The sequence below is a fragment of the Cladophialophora yegresii genome (genome assembly GCF_000585515.1).
Source record: "Cladophialophora yegresii CBS 114405 chromosome Unknown aczIN-supercont1.6, whole genome shotgun sequence".
In the NCBI taxonomy this organism is placed as follows: domain Eukaryota; kingdom Fungi; phylum Ascomycota; class Eurotiomycetes; order Chaetothyriales; family Herpotrichiellaceae; genus Cladophialophora; species Cladophialophora yegresii.
In genome coordinates this window covers 1077834-1093209 of record NW_006913050.1, presented here as the reverse complement: position 1 = coordinate 1093209, position 15376 = coordinate 1077834, and the positions used below count along the sequence as shown (strand labels likewise).

At 51.3% G+C, this 15376-nt stretch overlaps 2 protein-coding genes across 2 annotated transcripts; one reads left to right on the top strand and one right to left on the bottom strand.

Moving 5' to 3' along the window:
• Nucleotides 1–395: 395 nt before the first annotated feature.
• On the top strand, nt 396–4032 carry A1O7_08402 (AGC/PKC protein kinase; the record flags this gene model as incomplete). The annotated part of the gene is made up of 4 exons (XM_007762395.1): nt 396–888; nt 944–1210; nt 1266–3917; nt 3971–4032. The coding sequence occupies 4 exons, from the start codon at nt 396–398 to the stop codon at nt 4030–4032; spliced, it is 3474 nt and encodes a 1157-aa protein (XP_007760585.1).
• A 1071-nt stretch (nt 4033–5103) lies between these two features.
• Nucleotides 5104–7113, bottom strand: A1O7_08401 (uncharacterized protein; the record flags this gene model as incomplete). The annotated part of the gene is made up of 2 exons (XM_007762394.1): nt 5104–6187; nt 6257–7113. 2 exons carry the CDS (start codon nt 7111–7113, stop codon nt 5104–5106), a joined length of 1941 nt encoding a protein of 646 aa, XP_007760584.1.
• Between the last annotated feature and the right edge of the window lie 8263 nt (nt 7114–15376).

Below are 15376 nucleotides of genomic sequence, written 5' to 3'. Positions count from 1 at the left end.
GACGCCCGACGCCCGGAGTGCTGAGTTGGGTATCCACCATCCCACTGCACTTACTCACCACTGACTGCATGTTTTGCCCTCACTAACACTACTACTACAAACTTAGCCATCATCACACAGTCCGTGACGCTGCCTATCGCCATATTTTGTAGCGGCGTCAGACACCTGCATTGACACTTGTCGTCCTTGCTCAACCTGCCATTGCCATATCCATCCGCTTCTCTTCGACCAGATTCTTCCTACTGATTTCCCTCGCCAACCAATGCCCCTCCAGTGCCGACACGATCCCCTCCGACTTGGCCCATGACATTGCACGCCTGTTCGGTCTGAAGGCGCAGCTGGCATAATACCACCGGTCTCTCGCCCTTCCCTTCCACTGTCTCCCCGCCGCAACCATGGCGGATGCCGACCAAGCCATCGCCGAGGTCTATCGCAAGATCGAGCGAGAGAAGGCCCTTATCAATGCCGCCACCCACATGCGACAGTCGACAAACAATTCCGCAGTTCAGGCACGTGTCGACAGTAACATCCGCGACAGCAGAAGAAACATATCTTACCTCGAGGAGAAGTTGGCAGAGTTACAGTTGAGACAGCGGGGCCCTAATGAGAGTGTCGCTCCAGCCCCGCCTGCTCATGGCGCTTCCGGCTACCAGACTTCCGCAGATCCTCGACTGCAGCAGTCAAGATATCAGCACGGAGGTGCTCCAACTCCTCCCCCAAAGGATGAGAGGGGCTATTACAACAATGAGAGAGGCGACTATGGTGATCCCGGCCCAGGCGGGTACAGTCAGGGCGGCACTGGCATGATGCCCCCTCGAGCACCGTACGGAGATCCTCGTCCTTACAATGCTCCCGTCCCCAAGGCGCGGCCAAATTTCTCAAAACTAGGTATGCAGCTCGGGACGGCCGTGCCAAAGCGAATCATGCTGACTGTTCCTGCCAGACCTCATAAAATACGATACCCCGTATTTAGGACCTAAGATCCAGCTTATGCTTTCCCAGCTCGAGTTCAAATTGTCGGTTGAAAAGCAGTATAAGGCGGGCATCGAAAAGATGGTGCGGTTATATCAAGACGAGGGTGACAGAAAGAGCAGGCTTGATGCAGAGGGTCGGCGCATTGAGAGCAACCAGAAGGTGCAATTGCTCAAACAGGCTCTAAAACGATATATGGACTTGCATGTCGACATTGAAACGTCTGATGCTGCAGATGGTGAGTGGATTACCTTTCGGCGCTCATGGTGGACGTACACCTGACTTGTGTTCAGATGACAGTCTAAACGCTCCGAACATGCGGAAACCCCTCACGGGTCACCTCGAAATGCGCATTCATGCGATCAAGGATGTGGATCACGCTGCCTCGTCACGGTTTTCGAGAGGTCCTGAAACATTTGTCATCATGAAAGTCGAGGACAACATCCGGGCCAAGACCCGGGCAACACGAACTGATAAATGGACTGAAGAAACTCATCACGTCGATATCGACAAAGCCAATGAGATCGAACTAACCGTCTACGATAAAGCTGGTGACCGCCCGACGCCCATTGGCTTCCTCTGGATTCGCATTTCGGATATCGCGGAAGAAATGCGCCGGAAAAAGATTGAGTCGGAATTCCAGCAGAACGGATGGGTATCAGCAGATAAGATGGCTAATGGTGGAAGCCCGAGCAAACCAGGTCCTGATTTCCAGCAGCCTGCTCCGTTTATGCCTCCGGGAGATGCCGCTGGTGCTGGTTCCGCGTCTGGGTTTGCTCAAAATCCCCAGCAACACATCCAACCTGTTATGATCGATTCATGGTTCTCTCTGGAACCTGCAGGGAGAATCCACCTCACCATGAGCTTTCAGAAACAGACGGGCGGCAAACGTCCCTTCGATATTGGCCTCAACCGCCAAGGTGCTGTCCGCCAGAAGAAGGAAGAGGTGCACGAGAAACAAGGCCACAAATTCGTCAAGCAGCAATTCTACAATGTTATGAGGTGCGCACTGTGTGGAGATTTCCTCAAATACTCTGCGGGAATGCAGTGTGCGGACTGCAAATACACCTGTCACACCAAATGCTACCCGAAGGTCGTCACGAAATGCATTAGCAAGGCAAACTACGAGACGGATCCGGACGAGGAGAAGATCAACCACCGCATTCCGCATCGCTTCGACAATTTCTCCAACATTGGTGCAAATTGGTGTTGTCATTGTGGTTATCTGTTGCCGTTGGGCAGGCGCAACGCGAAGAAATGCTCCGAGTGCGGTCTTACCTGCCATACGCAATGTCAACATCTAGTCCCGGACTTCTGCGGCATGTCCATGATCGTCGCCAATGAGATCCTGGAGACCATCCAAAGAACAAAGCATCACAACAAATCATCGTCCGTGAGTTCTGGTATGAGCAATAGGACGCTGAGACCCCAGTCCGCAGCAAGGCCAGGACCGACATCACCCACACAGAGCTTCATTAGCGACAGCGCCACGTTGACACCACAGGTGTCGAATCAATCGTATGACCACCATCAGGAACCACACAAGCCGTCCGCCGCAGCTATGAGCGCGGCTCAAAATATGATGTACAGCCAACCTCAAGCAAATCAGTCACAGCAACAGCAGAGGCCTCTACAGCAAAGAGCCGTGTCTACCGCAGCTGTGCAGGCAGCGGCGGCCGCTACCAACCGACCTCCATCCCAGCAATACAATCAGAACTTCAGTGATTACAGCCCCCAGAAAGCGCCCGCTGATCGGTACGCCAATGCTCGGCCACCGGCGCCCGAGCAGACCCATGCCTCCTATGATCCCCGTGCCTATCAACAATACGACCGTCAGCCAGCTCCACCACAGATACCCCAACATCAAGCACCCCAGCAGGCTATCCTCTCACCGCAAAGACCTCCGCCACAACAGCAACCAGCGAGCTATGCACCGGCCCCTGTCAAACCTGCTCCAGCGTCACAACAACAGGTCGCTTCGCCACCATCCGGTCGTGGAGCAGGACCCAGGATTGGTCTTGATCACTTTAACTTCCTCGCCGTGCTGGGAAAGGGCAACTTCGGCAAGGTCATGCTTGCAGAGGCTAAGAGCTCCAAGAAGTTGTATGCCATCAAGGTCTTGAAGAAGGAGTTCATCATTGAAAATGAGGAGGTAGAGTCAACAAAATCCGAAAAGCGCGTCTTCCTGATCGCCAACAAGGAACGACATCCTTTCCTGCTCAACCTACACGCTTGCTTCCAGACAGAGACGCGAGTCTATTTCGTCATGGAGTACATCTCCGGTGGAGATCTTATGTTACATATTCAGCGCGGACAATTTGGACTTAAGCGTGCTCAGTTCTATGCTGCTGAGGTGTGCCTGGCGCTCAAGTATTTCCACGAGAATGGTGTCATTTATCGGGACTTGAAGTTGGACAATATTCTGCTGACACTGGACGGGCACATCAAGATTGCCGATTATGGTCTCTGCAAGGAGGACATGTGGTACGGTTCGACGACGTCCACCTTCTGTGGCACACCGGAATTCATGGCTCCTGAGATTCTTCTGGACAAGAAGTACGGTCGTGCGGTGGACTGGTGGGCTTTTGGCGTTCTAATCTACCAGATGTTGCTACAACAGTCGCCGTTCCGAGGAGAAGACGAAGATGAAATCTACGACGCCATCCTTGCGGACGAGCCGCTTTACCCGATCCATATGCCCCGAGACAGTGTGTCGATCTTGCAGAAGTTGCTGACGAGGGAGCCGGAGTTACGACTTGGTAGTGGGCCGGGCGACGCGCAGGAGATCATGAGCCATGCGTTCTTCAAGGGTGTGAACTGGGACGACATCTACCACAAGCGGGTACCGACACCATTCAAGCCCTCGATCAAGAACGAGAAGGATACCAGCAACTTCGATCAGGAGTTCACGAGTGTCACACCGGTGTTAACCCCGGTTCAGAGTGGTAAGACGAACAAGGGTTTTGTGATTCGCAACGTGCTAACATGTCCTCTGCAGTGCTTTCTCCCGCTCATCAGGAAGAGTTCAGAGGCTTTTCTTACACGGCCGATTTCATCTAGGAGAGGATTGAGTGGCAAATTCTCCGACGGTTGCCAAGCCGCAGCAACACCGGGGACGAGCTTGAGTCCGATAATGAGTTGTCTGAGGACAATATCCATAGCCAGTGGGCGGACGTCGGACTCTTCGGGGAAGTCTTCGAATCCTCAATTCAATCGAATGCGTCTCTACACCCTGTCTTAGACCTCAAGGGAGAGTGCCGGAAGACGCCAACTGAGCAGGCGGGAAGCGAGAGTGAGTGCGAGGTCGACATCGGCATGGCACGGCCCTTTCCGTCCCCGTACCAGGGCTGCCGAAAACAGTCGAATGTTCCAAGCTCTCTGCTTTACAGGTCAGCATCCGAGGTCTTGGTTGCGATCATGGTCCGGACCAGCCGCATACCTGTTGGTGTCCTGCTGCTGAGAATGCGAAGTTCACGTGAGCACGACTGTCATGCCGCTGGCGGGTTGAATTGAGACGAGATCCAGTACACGCGTGCTTTCTGGCATGAAGACGAAAACGAACGAACGAAGCACATGAGGCGAGGGGGCATGGCATGATGATGAATGGCAGCAGAGGGAGAGAGAGCATTGGGATGCAAAGATTGGATGAAGCAAAAATAATGCTCGCACTAGGCCATACGTGGGCTAGTCAGATGTGAACCGGCCGTAGAGTTGGCCCGCGGATGAAATTCATTTCACTTGACCTTTTGACTCCCGAAAATCTGAGATGTTCTACCTTATCCTCGATTGATCGCTGGTATTAACTTATGGCGCAGAGTAACCTCTACACATGTAGCAGCTGCTTTGCGAGGTCGTCGTGCAGGCGTCCGGCTACGAGGCGGCTTCACCAGGCTGGCGCTGTTCCGCATAGCATTCAACCTGAGCTTTCAACTCCTCGCTTATGGAATACAGTATTCCATGCGATCCTTGGGACCTTGCACACAAATGGCATCCCTTGCCACAGAACGTTATGCGATCTGATTTGCTCAGAATGTCAAGTGAGCGAGCAAGAATATCCGCCCTGGTTGACACATGCTAACACTGATTACAACGCTTTCAGATCCGATTGGCATCCTTACCGTATGTACTAAACTAGTCGAAATCCTGTGTCCTCTGCCCGTACCAATTCTTGATTGGAGATCGCGGCGAAATCCCCAGACCGGTCCCAGTGGTGCTCGTGCTTGCTCTCCTCCTCCCACCATTATTACTCCTCGCAGCTTCCGTGCCCGCCCGACGGATCCTCTTCCATTCCATTGCCGCTTCCTGAAATATGCCTGTGTCCGGGAAGAGCGCGACCCCCATTTGGATCAGCTCGACGTGGGAGCTGCTCGTGGATTTCGCCCCCGGTCCGACCTCCTCGATTCTGCGAAAGATCTTCGGACTTACAAACAGTGGTTCAGGGACAATCTCTGACCCCAGAGACGCCACGGACTGGTCAGTCGCGTTGCTGATCTCATATTCCTCACTCGAACTCAGATATTCCTTCCAGCCTTCCCGCTCCTTCATCAAGGATGGAGTGGAGTCAACATGCACTGGTGATTGATCCCGCTCTGCTTCTTGGCCCAGGGCAAATGCATCAGTGAGCAACGCCCTCAAGTCATGTCTAAACGAGCCCACCTGTGCGTCATCTAGCAATGGCTCCAAAGGACCAACGACTCTTGCCTCGACCACGTCCCCTATTATGCGCCCGACATCCGTGTTTTCGTCAAGCCGATCCAGTACCCTCAATGTGGACACTCTCCAATTATGCTGGAATTCCGCCCCTTCAAGCCCAAGACGCGAGTATATCTCCATGAGAGTCGTGGACCTGTCTTTCGTCTTCCCCCACAGATACTGGGAGAAGAATGGCTGCCACACGGACTTGAGTATCGCATCAAATATGACGTGTTGGGAGATGGCCAGCCGGAGATCCTGGGAGCAGGGAGAGTTTGCAATAGGTACTTTCTCGAGAATTGGCAACGTCCGTTTCAGACTCTTTGATGTCTCGACCGGGTCCTGTACGCTCGAGGTATGAGCAGCTTGGTCAAACGCAGCAACAACACCGCAAGATTTGAAGGAGGCAGGGGCCTCCAGCCATTCCGCTGGACTTACATCGATTGCCCCATCTGAAAGGCCTGTGAAGTATTCTGTCACCATACGGCCCACTCGGTCCGTCAGTTCGCCGTATCGTTTCGTACTGTTGGTAGGGTGATGAGTTAGCACGAATACGAAATGGCTGGGGGGAGGAAAGAGCGGCCTGGCCTACTAATACTCAGATGACTGCGTGTTCACTTGATATTTCGCCCTCATGTCGGCAAGGTCCTTCTCCAACTTTGTGACATCCGCTCGTAACTTGGTTTGCATCGTCTCACGGGTCATCTTCTCCTCGTCCCGTTCCCTTGTCCTTTCCTTCAGGTCTCGTGTCAGGTTGGCTTTGTCAAGCACTAGTTCCTGCTTATCATTCTCCAGAGCTGCAATTTTCTCGGCATTTTCGGTTTCCAGCTCCTTCATTCTCTGCCGCAGCTTGCCCTCGATCCTCTGCCTCGCTCTTTCGTTTTGTTCCTCGTGAAGCTTCACCATGTCCTCGTACTTCTTTTTCTCCTCCTCGCCGGCCTTCGCCTGCGCCATCAACGCCTTCAATTGGGCTTGATGCTCGGCGCGCAGGTCGGATTTCTCCTTCTCGTGTTTGTCTTGGTCCCTTCGGATGTGCTTCCAGATCACGTCGTGGGCGGCCTGTAGTCTCTGGTTCTCGTCCTCGAGCACTCTTTCCTTTCCGTATCGTTCGCCGACCGTGGTGACTATCTTGCCGAACTTACCGAATGTGGAGTATAGGTCGCCCACTGCGCTGTCGATGACGGCGCACCCATCTTGGAGCCTTTGTACCTGCGCTTCAATCTGGGTGTGAAAGAGGCCGAAATGTGTAGCGGCAATGTCGGCGCTGGGCTGCTCGGTGCCGATATTGACACTGCCCCCAGCACCGGCACCGGCACCAATGCTGGGACGAGCACTGCCACTGGCACTGGTATCCGCGCCATCCACAGTACTCACCCCGTTTGGCGTTGCGTGAGCTCCACCGTTCAGGCTGTCCTTCGGTTGTGCTGGGCCAACGGGCTGTTGTGACATTGTATCGGCATGTACCTGTCCGGACACAATGAAATTCAGTCAGTCACACTTTTGGCTAGCCGTTGTGTTCAGGCATATGGAGCATTTGGCACAGGCATTTGAGGCCACCGAGATATTCGGTAAGAACACAACACATACTCTACCCTTTTCTCGTCTCGTCCCCGTCAAGCTCCCTGTGCGAAACAACTTGCTCAGCAGGGCCTCTGTCCTAGTGATTTCGCGATCCTTTGTGATTGAAAATACGTGGTTTGGCAATTTATGAGGCATGGAGCATAGAATGCATCCATGCAACAATGCGGTGCCTCAGGAAGAGATATTTCAGTTAGCTTCGACCGGAACTGGCACTGCAGGCGATCATCATTTTGTGGCCCAGGTAGGTTTGCCCATCCAATCTCAGCTGATTGACATTTTCCGCTCGTCCTGTCGTCCAAAAATCACATGCAGAGGCTGCAGGCAGGTAGATGTACCAGGTTCACCAGGACCCCGTGCCCGCTGATAAGACTGGATAGATTGAAGGACAGTAGAACCGCATATCACGATACCCCCCGCCTTCTCTATGTCTGCCACTTGTCATTTCCTGAATGAACGGACGGAACTGCAGGCGGACAATCATGCGGCTGCATGCAAACAAGCAAGCAAGGAAGTGCCTCTTGACCGTCGCGGCAGGACATTGGACAATTGAAACATGATTATCATGACTTTTCACCACTTCACCCCAGTCATATTGCATGAGTCTTCCGTGATTGGGAGCTTCGATTCCTCACTGCGGGAGTACTCCGTAGTCCGGCCGGCTGAGGCGCGAACGTATGGTCTGAGCACACAGCATGCAGCATGCAGCACAAAGGACAAAGGACAAACCTTCGAGGAGACGCCACTTCAGTTTCTACGCCGTGCACCGTTAGCTCGCAGCTAGGTAGTAGCCCGGCCGAGTACAAGCGAGCCTATCACGCTCCGGGGCAGACTCAAGTACGTGCACCAGGCCAGATGAGGAGGGCTGAGGCTGGCTTGTCTTTCTCCCCTACGAGTTCCACGAGAAGTAAGATCCCGACGCTGTGGTGATACGATGCAAGTGTGCGTTGGCAGGTCAGTAATATCCTCACCACGGAGTACTCACTTCTGTTATCCACGGATGCAGGAAAGCAGGCAGGCGGTAGGCAGGCGGCAGGGATGCAGACAACCCCCACTCGGAAATGCATTGCCTGGCGCCGCAATTATTCGGTTCCCCAAATGTGATTGGCGGTGCGGAACAGGAGAAAAAGAAAGATTTCATCGAATCGAGTCTCCTTTTTCGAACGACCCATACAACCTTTCGGGAGGTGGGGTGCTTGGAATGGATCAATAAAATCCGGCCATTACGATGCAGGCGGACGAACTGGTGGGAACTGCCGACGCGCGGAGAGGGAAAAGAGGAAGCCTAAAGATCTCGCTGCCGGTGTTGGTGGGGAGGAAACTTTAGGTGGGATGTACTTTATTTACACGGTACGTCTGAAATTTCCTCGAAGTACAGTACGCCTGCTACTCTTGGTCCTGCGGAGAATGCGGTGTCATGACTAGGTGCCTGAAGACGTCAAGTATTCCCTACTACTAGTATACTAGTACTCACGTACGAGTGAGCACATGCTATGTACCGTACTTGACAGCACGGTCTTCAGATCCCTCGTACGACGAGCAGATCCATCTACATTGTCTACTCCAAGTACGGAGTACTCGTAGCATGTATACGCCTCTCCGTAGCGCGTGTCGGTAACGATTAGCGGCAGAGACTGTCAAAGTTGCCAGTGAGGCTACAATCAAGGATGTGCCAACGAATAAGATACGAGTGCCACGCTGATTTCGATCGCCTTACGGCGGGTACGTAGTAAGGGTGGAGTCCACCCCGCCTTCACACAGCAGATCTGTAGCCAGTGCTCGTGTTCTGAGTGCATGCGCTTGCCGTGGACTTCAAGTTTTTGCTCACTGCAGTTTCCAGTCCGGTTCTAACCAATATCAGCACCCCGGACCTTTGACTTCACTTCAACACAGTATACGAGTCGTATCCTGCGTAGTCGGAATCAGACATGACTCGGTATTTGAATTATGGCGTTTACTTTCCTACGTACCCGTCCCCAAGACTCGGGGTAAGCGCCGCACTGTACTGTACTTAGTATTAGCTGCGACAGGAAAGGCAAAGTAAGTCCGGGGTGAAATTTTCGGTCACTCCATCCAGCTTCAGCTCTTTCATGTATTTCCCGTCCGCGATTCTAAGCTTTTTTTCCTTACTGGCCAACCACTGCATAGGATCCCCAATGCCTTGTACCTACGAGTTCCGCTCACTCTCGATTGCCCGCCCGTCCTGCTTCAGCGACAAAAGAATAAAGAGGCTTCGCGAAACACTGGCGTCACGTCCCTAAAATTGAAACCACTCGGCTGCGCCTGTCGCGTAGGGCAGAGAGCGAGGTGAAAAGCTTCAAATTTCAGAATATGTCGGGACTTGATTCATGTTCCCCTCCAAGTCCTTGCACACTGGTCCATCACACAACCGTGACGTCAATCGCATGCTCGTCTTTACTTCCCGAACGGTTCTAAACCCTTTCCGGAACTTGAAGTCGGCCAAACTCCGATATCACTCCGAATGGGAAAATGCGTGTCAAGACAATCAATCTATAGCCAACATTGAAGTCCCCCACCCCGAACGGCGAGTTTTACTGATTCGAAGTGCCAGTCACGGACATCATATCTCGCGAGTTCTACTCTAAAGTTCTCGGCTAGAATTGAAGCGAGATAGAAGGCACACGCTCGCCCGGTGGCCGTGAGAAATCATTTCACAAACTTCAGCAAGGGCACACTGCATGTGGCGATCTCCTCACGCACGACGAGGACGTGATGGGGAAAGATTTGACGATACTACTAGATAAGTATATTAAAAGAGCCGTGCTGGTCGTCACAATCATGGTGGACAGCACCGAGGAGATACATAGTAAAGAAGGATTGAAGATGCTGGCGGTTGAGTGAATCTGTGAGTGGACTGAAACGCCGCATTTCGCCGTGTGTTCAGAGATCCCCGAGTTGATCTTGCACTGACTTGAGGCGGTCCGAAGACAGAGATCAGAGGCGGAATGGGATTTAATGTTCTTTGCGCGCGACTCATCAACATTAAAGAAAGAACTCCATGGGTTCTAGGCAACAGATAGTATGTATATAGTAAATTAAGTACTCCGTACACTACTAGTACTTAGCTTCCTGAGGGTCTTGGCGAAAAGTTCAGTTGCTGAAATACTAGTATTTCTCACAAATCAGGAGGACCTTAGCGCTGCTTTGTGCCTGTCGACCACCACACACCAGTAGTACCACATTTGTCGCAGTACATACAGTAACCGTGAGATGAAATATCCGTCTAAAACCACAGGATTCTACTCTCACCTACTGCAGTTCTCCTTAATCTGAAGCTGCTGTACTAAGTAGTATGTAATCTCTGAAATTCCCTCCCTGAAGCTGCTCGGATACCCCGTTGAATCTACTCGGATGCTCGTCTGAACCTGCTATAATGCTTTTCTGATCTAGTTGTAATCCTCCGCTGAGCTTGCTGTGATCCCTGCCTAACTAGAACCTTGCTGTGGTGCTTCTCTAAACCTGACCTGTTATAACTCCTCTCTTACTATACTAGTATACTACTGTATATAAGTACTATATAGTATGTACTATATATTAGTAAGTACTAGTACTAAGTATATTATTATTGCTAAGCTAATCTTAAAACTTAAGCGCTTATCAAGCTGGGAGCCTCCCTTACTGTTTACTAACCTTAATATCAAGCAGTATATAGGACTGATCTATATATACTATATATAATATAATCCTAACTCGAAATAATTTTACTCTTATCTTACTCTTATCTTACTCTTATCTTTATATTACTAGCAACCTAAGCCGCCCTAAGGGGTCATTTAAGTACTTAGTAGTACGAAAATCCCTTAAAATAGCTTAGCTTACTAACGTTAGTACTAAAATTCTAGTACTAATAGTACTGCTCGAAATCGTGATATTTTCACCGATTTAAAGTGCTGTAAGAGGTATTAAATCTAGTACCTCTCGAATACTTACCATATCCGATACTTATCGGATACTTATCGAACACCTCTCCGATACTTCTTAGAGACTTTTTTAATACTAATCTATACTCCGAAGTCCTCTAGGTGGGGCAGTACTGTACTAAGTAGTATGTAGTTTATTCACTTTACTCTTTAAGCTTAACACTATAAGCTAAGTATATATCTATTACAGCAATTACTAAGTAGTACACTTTATATATTAGTTATATTCGCTATTATTTTCATAAGGTTTACTACGTATCTATAGCTCAGCGTGTAGTATGTTTATACCCACTTGAGCAGGAGCACCCTCGAACTGTTCATCCGCTGGTCGCCGTTGTTGGCCTAAGCACCTGACGATTGTCAGAGAGCAATCGGTCCAATAAACATCTTGGGAGAAGCAGTGTGCGCTGTGATTCAATTATTACCACCTAAGCGATTGGGGTGGTCACCCTCAGGGGCGCAAGTGCTAGATAGACCACAAAGCAACGACTGAAAAAGGAATCCAGCCTAGATAGGGAAGAACAAACCTGAGCCTCTTTCTTTTTGAGCATTGGTTCGTCGATTTCATCCTTTATGATCTGTTCGCAACGTTTGCATGACGGGTGATGGTCCCTGGATAATTCGCCGGTTCTTCTCACCTTCGTTGTCGTCCGGTACCGTGTTCAATCGTTACCGAAGCGATGCTGAAGAGATGTACTGTCGATGACCGTTCGAGAGTTCGTGGGCGTTCGATCCACCCAGTGTCCGCACTTGCAGGCAAAATTTTGATAAGCCGCCTTCGGCAAGTAAGTACGTAGTTAGCCAGATTTCCGTCGCTGACCAATGCAGAAGCTGCAAAATGCGGCAGGATCTGAATGTTGGCGATGACGCTGCCATTGCAACGTCTGGCATCGCGGGCCAGACAAACTGCAGCAGTTCATAGGTACACCAACATACCCGGTGACATTTGGCTGGAGATAGGATGCGAGTAGGATCGCTGGGAGCCGAGACGTTGTGAGAATTCCCTCAAATGCATGCCGCATGAAGTCGACTGCATGTGGCTTCATTGGTTCACTTGCTCTCGATCATCGATGAGGCCGACGGTGATTCGCAGGTTTCGACAATGGTATTCCGGAAAGGGCCTTTGTAGTGTGATAGGGAACCTCGCTATTGCTTTCCTGGAAGGGTTTGTCGGTGGTGCTATTCGCGAGGCCGTTCCCCCAATAAGATATTCGGAGTATGTATTTGCTATGGCCTTGCGAGGTTCCCACGCTGGACCGGCAAATCGATGGCGTTGTGCTTTGTGATTGCTGATCTGAAATCACCAGCTGCAATAGTGTAGCAGGTTTGGTCACTAGTTTCCGCCTCCAAGGCAGGCGCGAGAGATTTGTTCCGTTCCAATCGGCACTCGACATCGACGAGTTCGTCGCCGGGAAATAGAGGTCGTATGGCGCAGGGTGTCCTTGTCGCGTCTCCGGAGGTATCTCATGGTCTATAGCCATTGATCACGAATACCATTGTTGTTCACAGGCACCAAAGGTGTCGCCTTGGCTTTCCTGTATGCGTCGAACCTTGAACCACTTCTTTGGCACAGGTGAACATCCCCAAAAAGCAACTGGCAGCGGTCGGACCAGGTGCAGGTAAGGATGCCACTGCTCCCGCCCAGAGGTTGACGTTGTTCTTTCCAGTCCGAATGAAGTTCTGGTCAAGATAAACTGGTGCGCAGCCGGAGAAGTCGATCCACATCCATCTGCTACCGGTAATTACTACTAAGTATGTAATGAATGATGCTGTACCGCTCTCTGGGCGCCGGTGGCGCAGCCGGCATCGATCCATGGGCGGGCGGGCAAGGGAGTGGCAATGCAACCCGAACCAGATTGGATCGCAGGGCGAAGGTGCAGGTGTTGTTGTGGCTCTAGGTGACAACGTGAACCATAAGTGGAAGGTGGCGACCGAGCAGGCATGGACTGGATCTAGAACGTCTGTACGGAGTAGAGGATGCGAATTGTGTGCCAACGGTTAGGGCGAGGAGTTGCATTGTCCCGAATAGAAGGACTCTGGCGTTCAAGTCCCCGGAACCTTCCAGCAGCATGCAGTTAGTTATGAAGAGACACGACCAGGATTCCTGATGGAGGGACCGATGAGGAAGCGGCGCCAACCAGTGCGGAGGTGTGATAGCTTCTTCGGCCTGCAAAAGAAGCGGGGTACGAGCAGACCAGTCTGTTGCCGTGCTTGGTTCTGTCGGAGGCCCTGGACGTCTAGTCGTGCAGTATCAGTATTACAGGGCAATGAATGGTAATCATGTAAGACAAGTCGACCAACGCGGCGTCCGGCTGACACTCTTGAGGGTATGAGAGTGATTACCGTCAATTTGGGTGTAGCCAAACAAGAGCTGTGTGAAAGCCTTGGAGCCGAAACTTCACTGACTTTCAGACAACCGCAGATATCGGTGCGGATGTCAAGTGCGATCATTGGCTCCGGCGTCCACGGTGTTGTCGTCAAGTCCTGCACCAATGAAGCATACATATGAGACTGTTCTTTCAATTCTGCCCCCCCTTCCCAACAGGGACCATGGTTGTAGTGGGTCTGCCGCATGGTGCTTTGGTCAGAGCTGGAACTGCGCCTTTGAATATAGTGCTGAATGAGTGGGAACATGTCGGGACATCGTTGGTGCCACGGAGGATGTCGAGGAAGCCCTCGATTTCGCGGTAATGGCCCTGGTTCATGTAGATGAAAATCAAGTTGTACGCTCACCGTATGTTCAATCTCTTGTGCTGATGTTGGAGCCATAAACAATCATGACCGAAGGCACGCTTGCGGACTTCGACAAGTATACGAGACAGGTTTGGCAGGAGACCAGCGCGGTCGAGTCGTCTTGAAGGTCAGCTGAAGAAATCTGGATCGAGTCGCGACATTTTTCCAGTCCGAAGCGGGTATCGTGAGCTGCTGGGACGAAGCATTTGCATCGCGGCACAATTTACCAGTTCCTGGTAGATTCCGTGGCACTTCAAGATGTGGCACCAGGATCAACTCGCTCAAGCACTGTATTTCAGACGAATTAGCTTCGTTGTGTTTGAAGATCTGACCCGATCCACAGCGGCAGCGTCATAGGAATACTCGTCGCTAGCCATTCCAAGAGAGATACGATACAATTGCATGGTTAAACAAAGATGGTCGTCGCGTATGGCTGTTCCAAGAGGGATATGATGCCACTCCAGTAATTCAACAGGTGATCGACCTGAAATGCAAGTTGATGTTTCGAAGAGGTAATCGAATCACCAGAAGTGGTGGAAGTACGCGAATTATTGCGTCAGCAGCCCGGCCAACTCGCCTGGAGTTGCCTGCGCTGCCTTTATACAATAGTGCCCTACACGGTCGCTTCTTCCTTTTCTTCTTGGGCATGGATCAGACGCGATCACAAAATGTATCCCGACACTCACGATTCGCACTCTGCACAACAAAAGAACTACCTTGGCTCTACGTGGACAACATGACGCCAAATCAAATCTCAGCGCTGAGTTAAAATTTCCCCGAATGGAGGATGAGAACGAACGAACGGCGAGTAGCGTCCTCGATCGGGCGCGCCCTAAGCTTGAGTTCCCTTAGAAATAGCAGATCGACGATTCCGTGTACCCGCAGCTTTACCACCATCCCCGATATCCAAGATGCGATGGCTGCAGAAGATAGGTGCTTGTTGAGGTAATCCTCGCCTGGAATACGAAAAGGTCCACAATTCTTTGAATGAGAGCCTTGATACGAGGTATATGGAGCTAAATCGTGCCTCTCCCATGAAAGGCGTATCATCCCTCCATTCCCCAGTCACACCTTGGAACACGAATCCCGCGAGAAATGGAGTCCTGCGCGAGGAAATCTATCCTCAATTATTTCGACCTTGGCAGTAAAGGTAGAGAACAAGTGGTTCCTTAAGACGGCGCTGCAACCAGGATACCTCGCTTTCCTGAGCTCGGCAAAGGCCCATCAAAACCCAGCGTGTTGTTTAGAGAAATCGGGAACCACCATCGACTTCAAGGGCAAGCGCTATGCCTATGACGAAACATGACATCCGCTAAGCAGGGAGTTCCGGCAGAATGGATCGGATCTCGTTATAAAGGTACCCGTGCTAAATAACAGACGGTCTTAGTATCTTGGCGCATGCGTGATGGCACGTCCAACTATGACAAGTGGCTTTTTAATGCCATGTCCGGTATCTATGT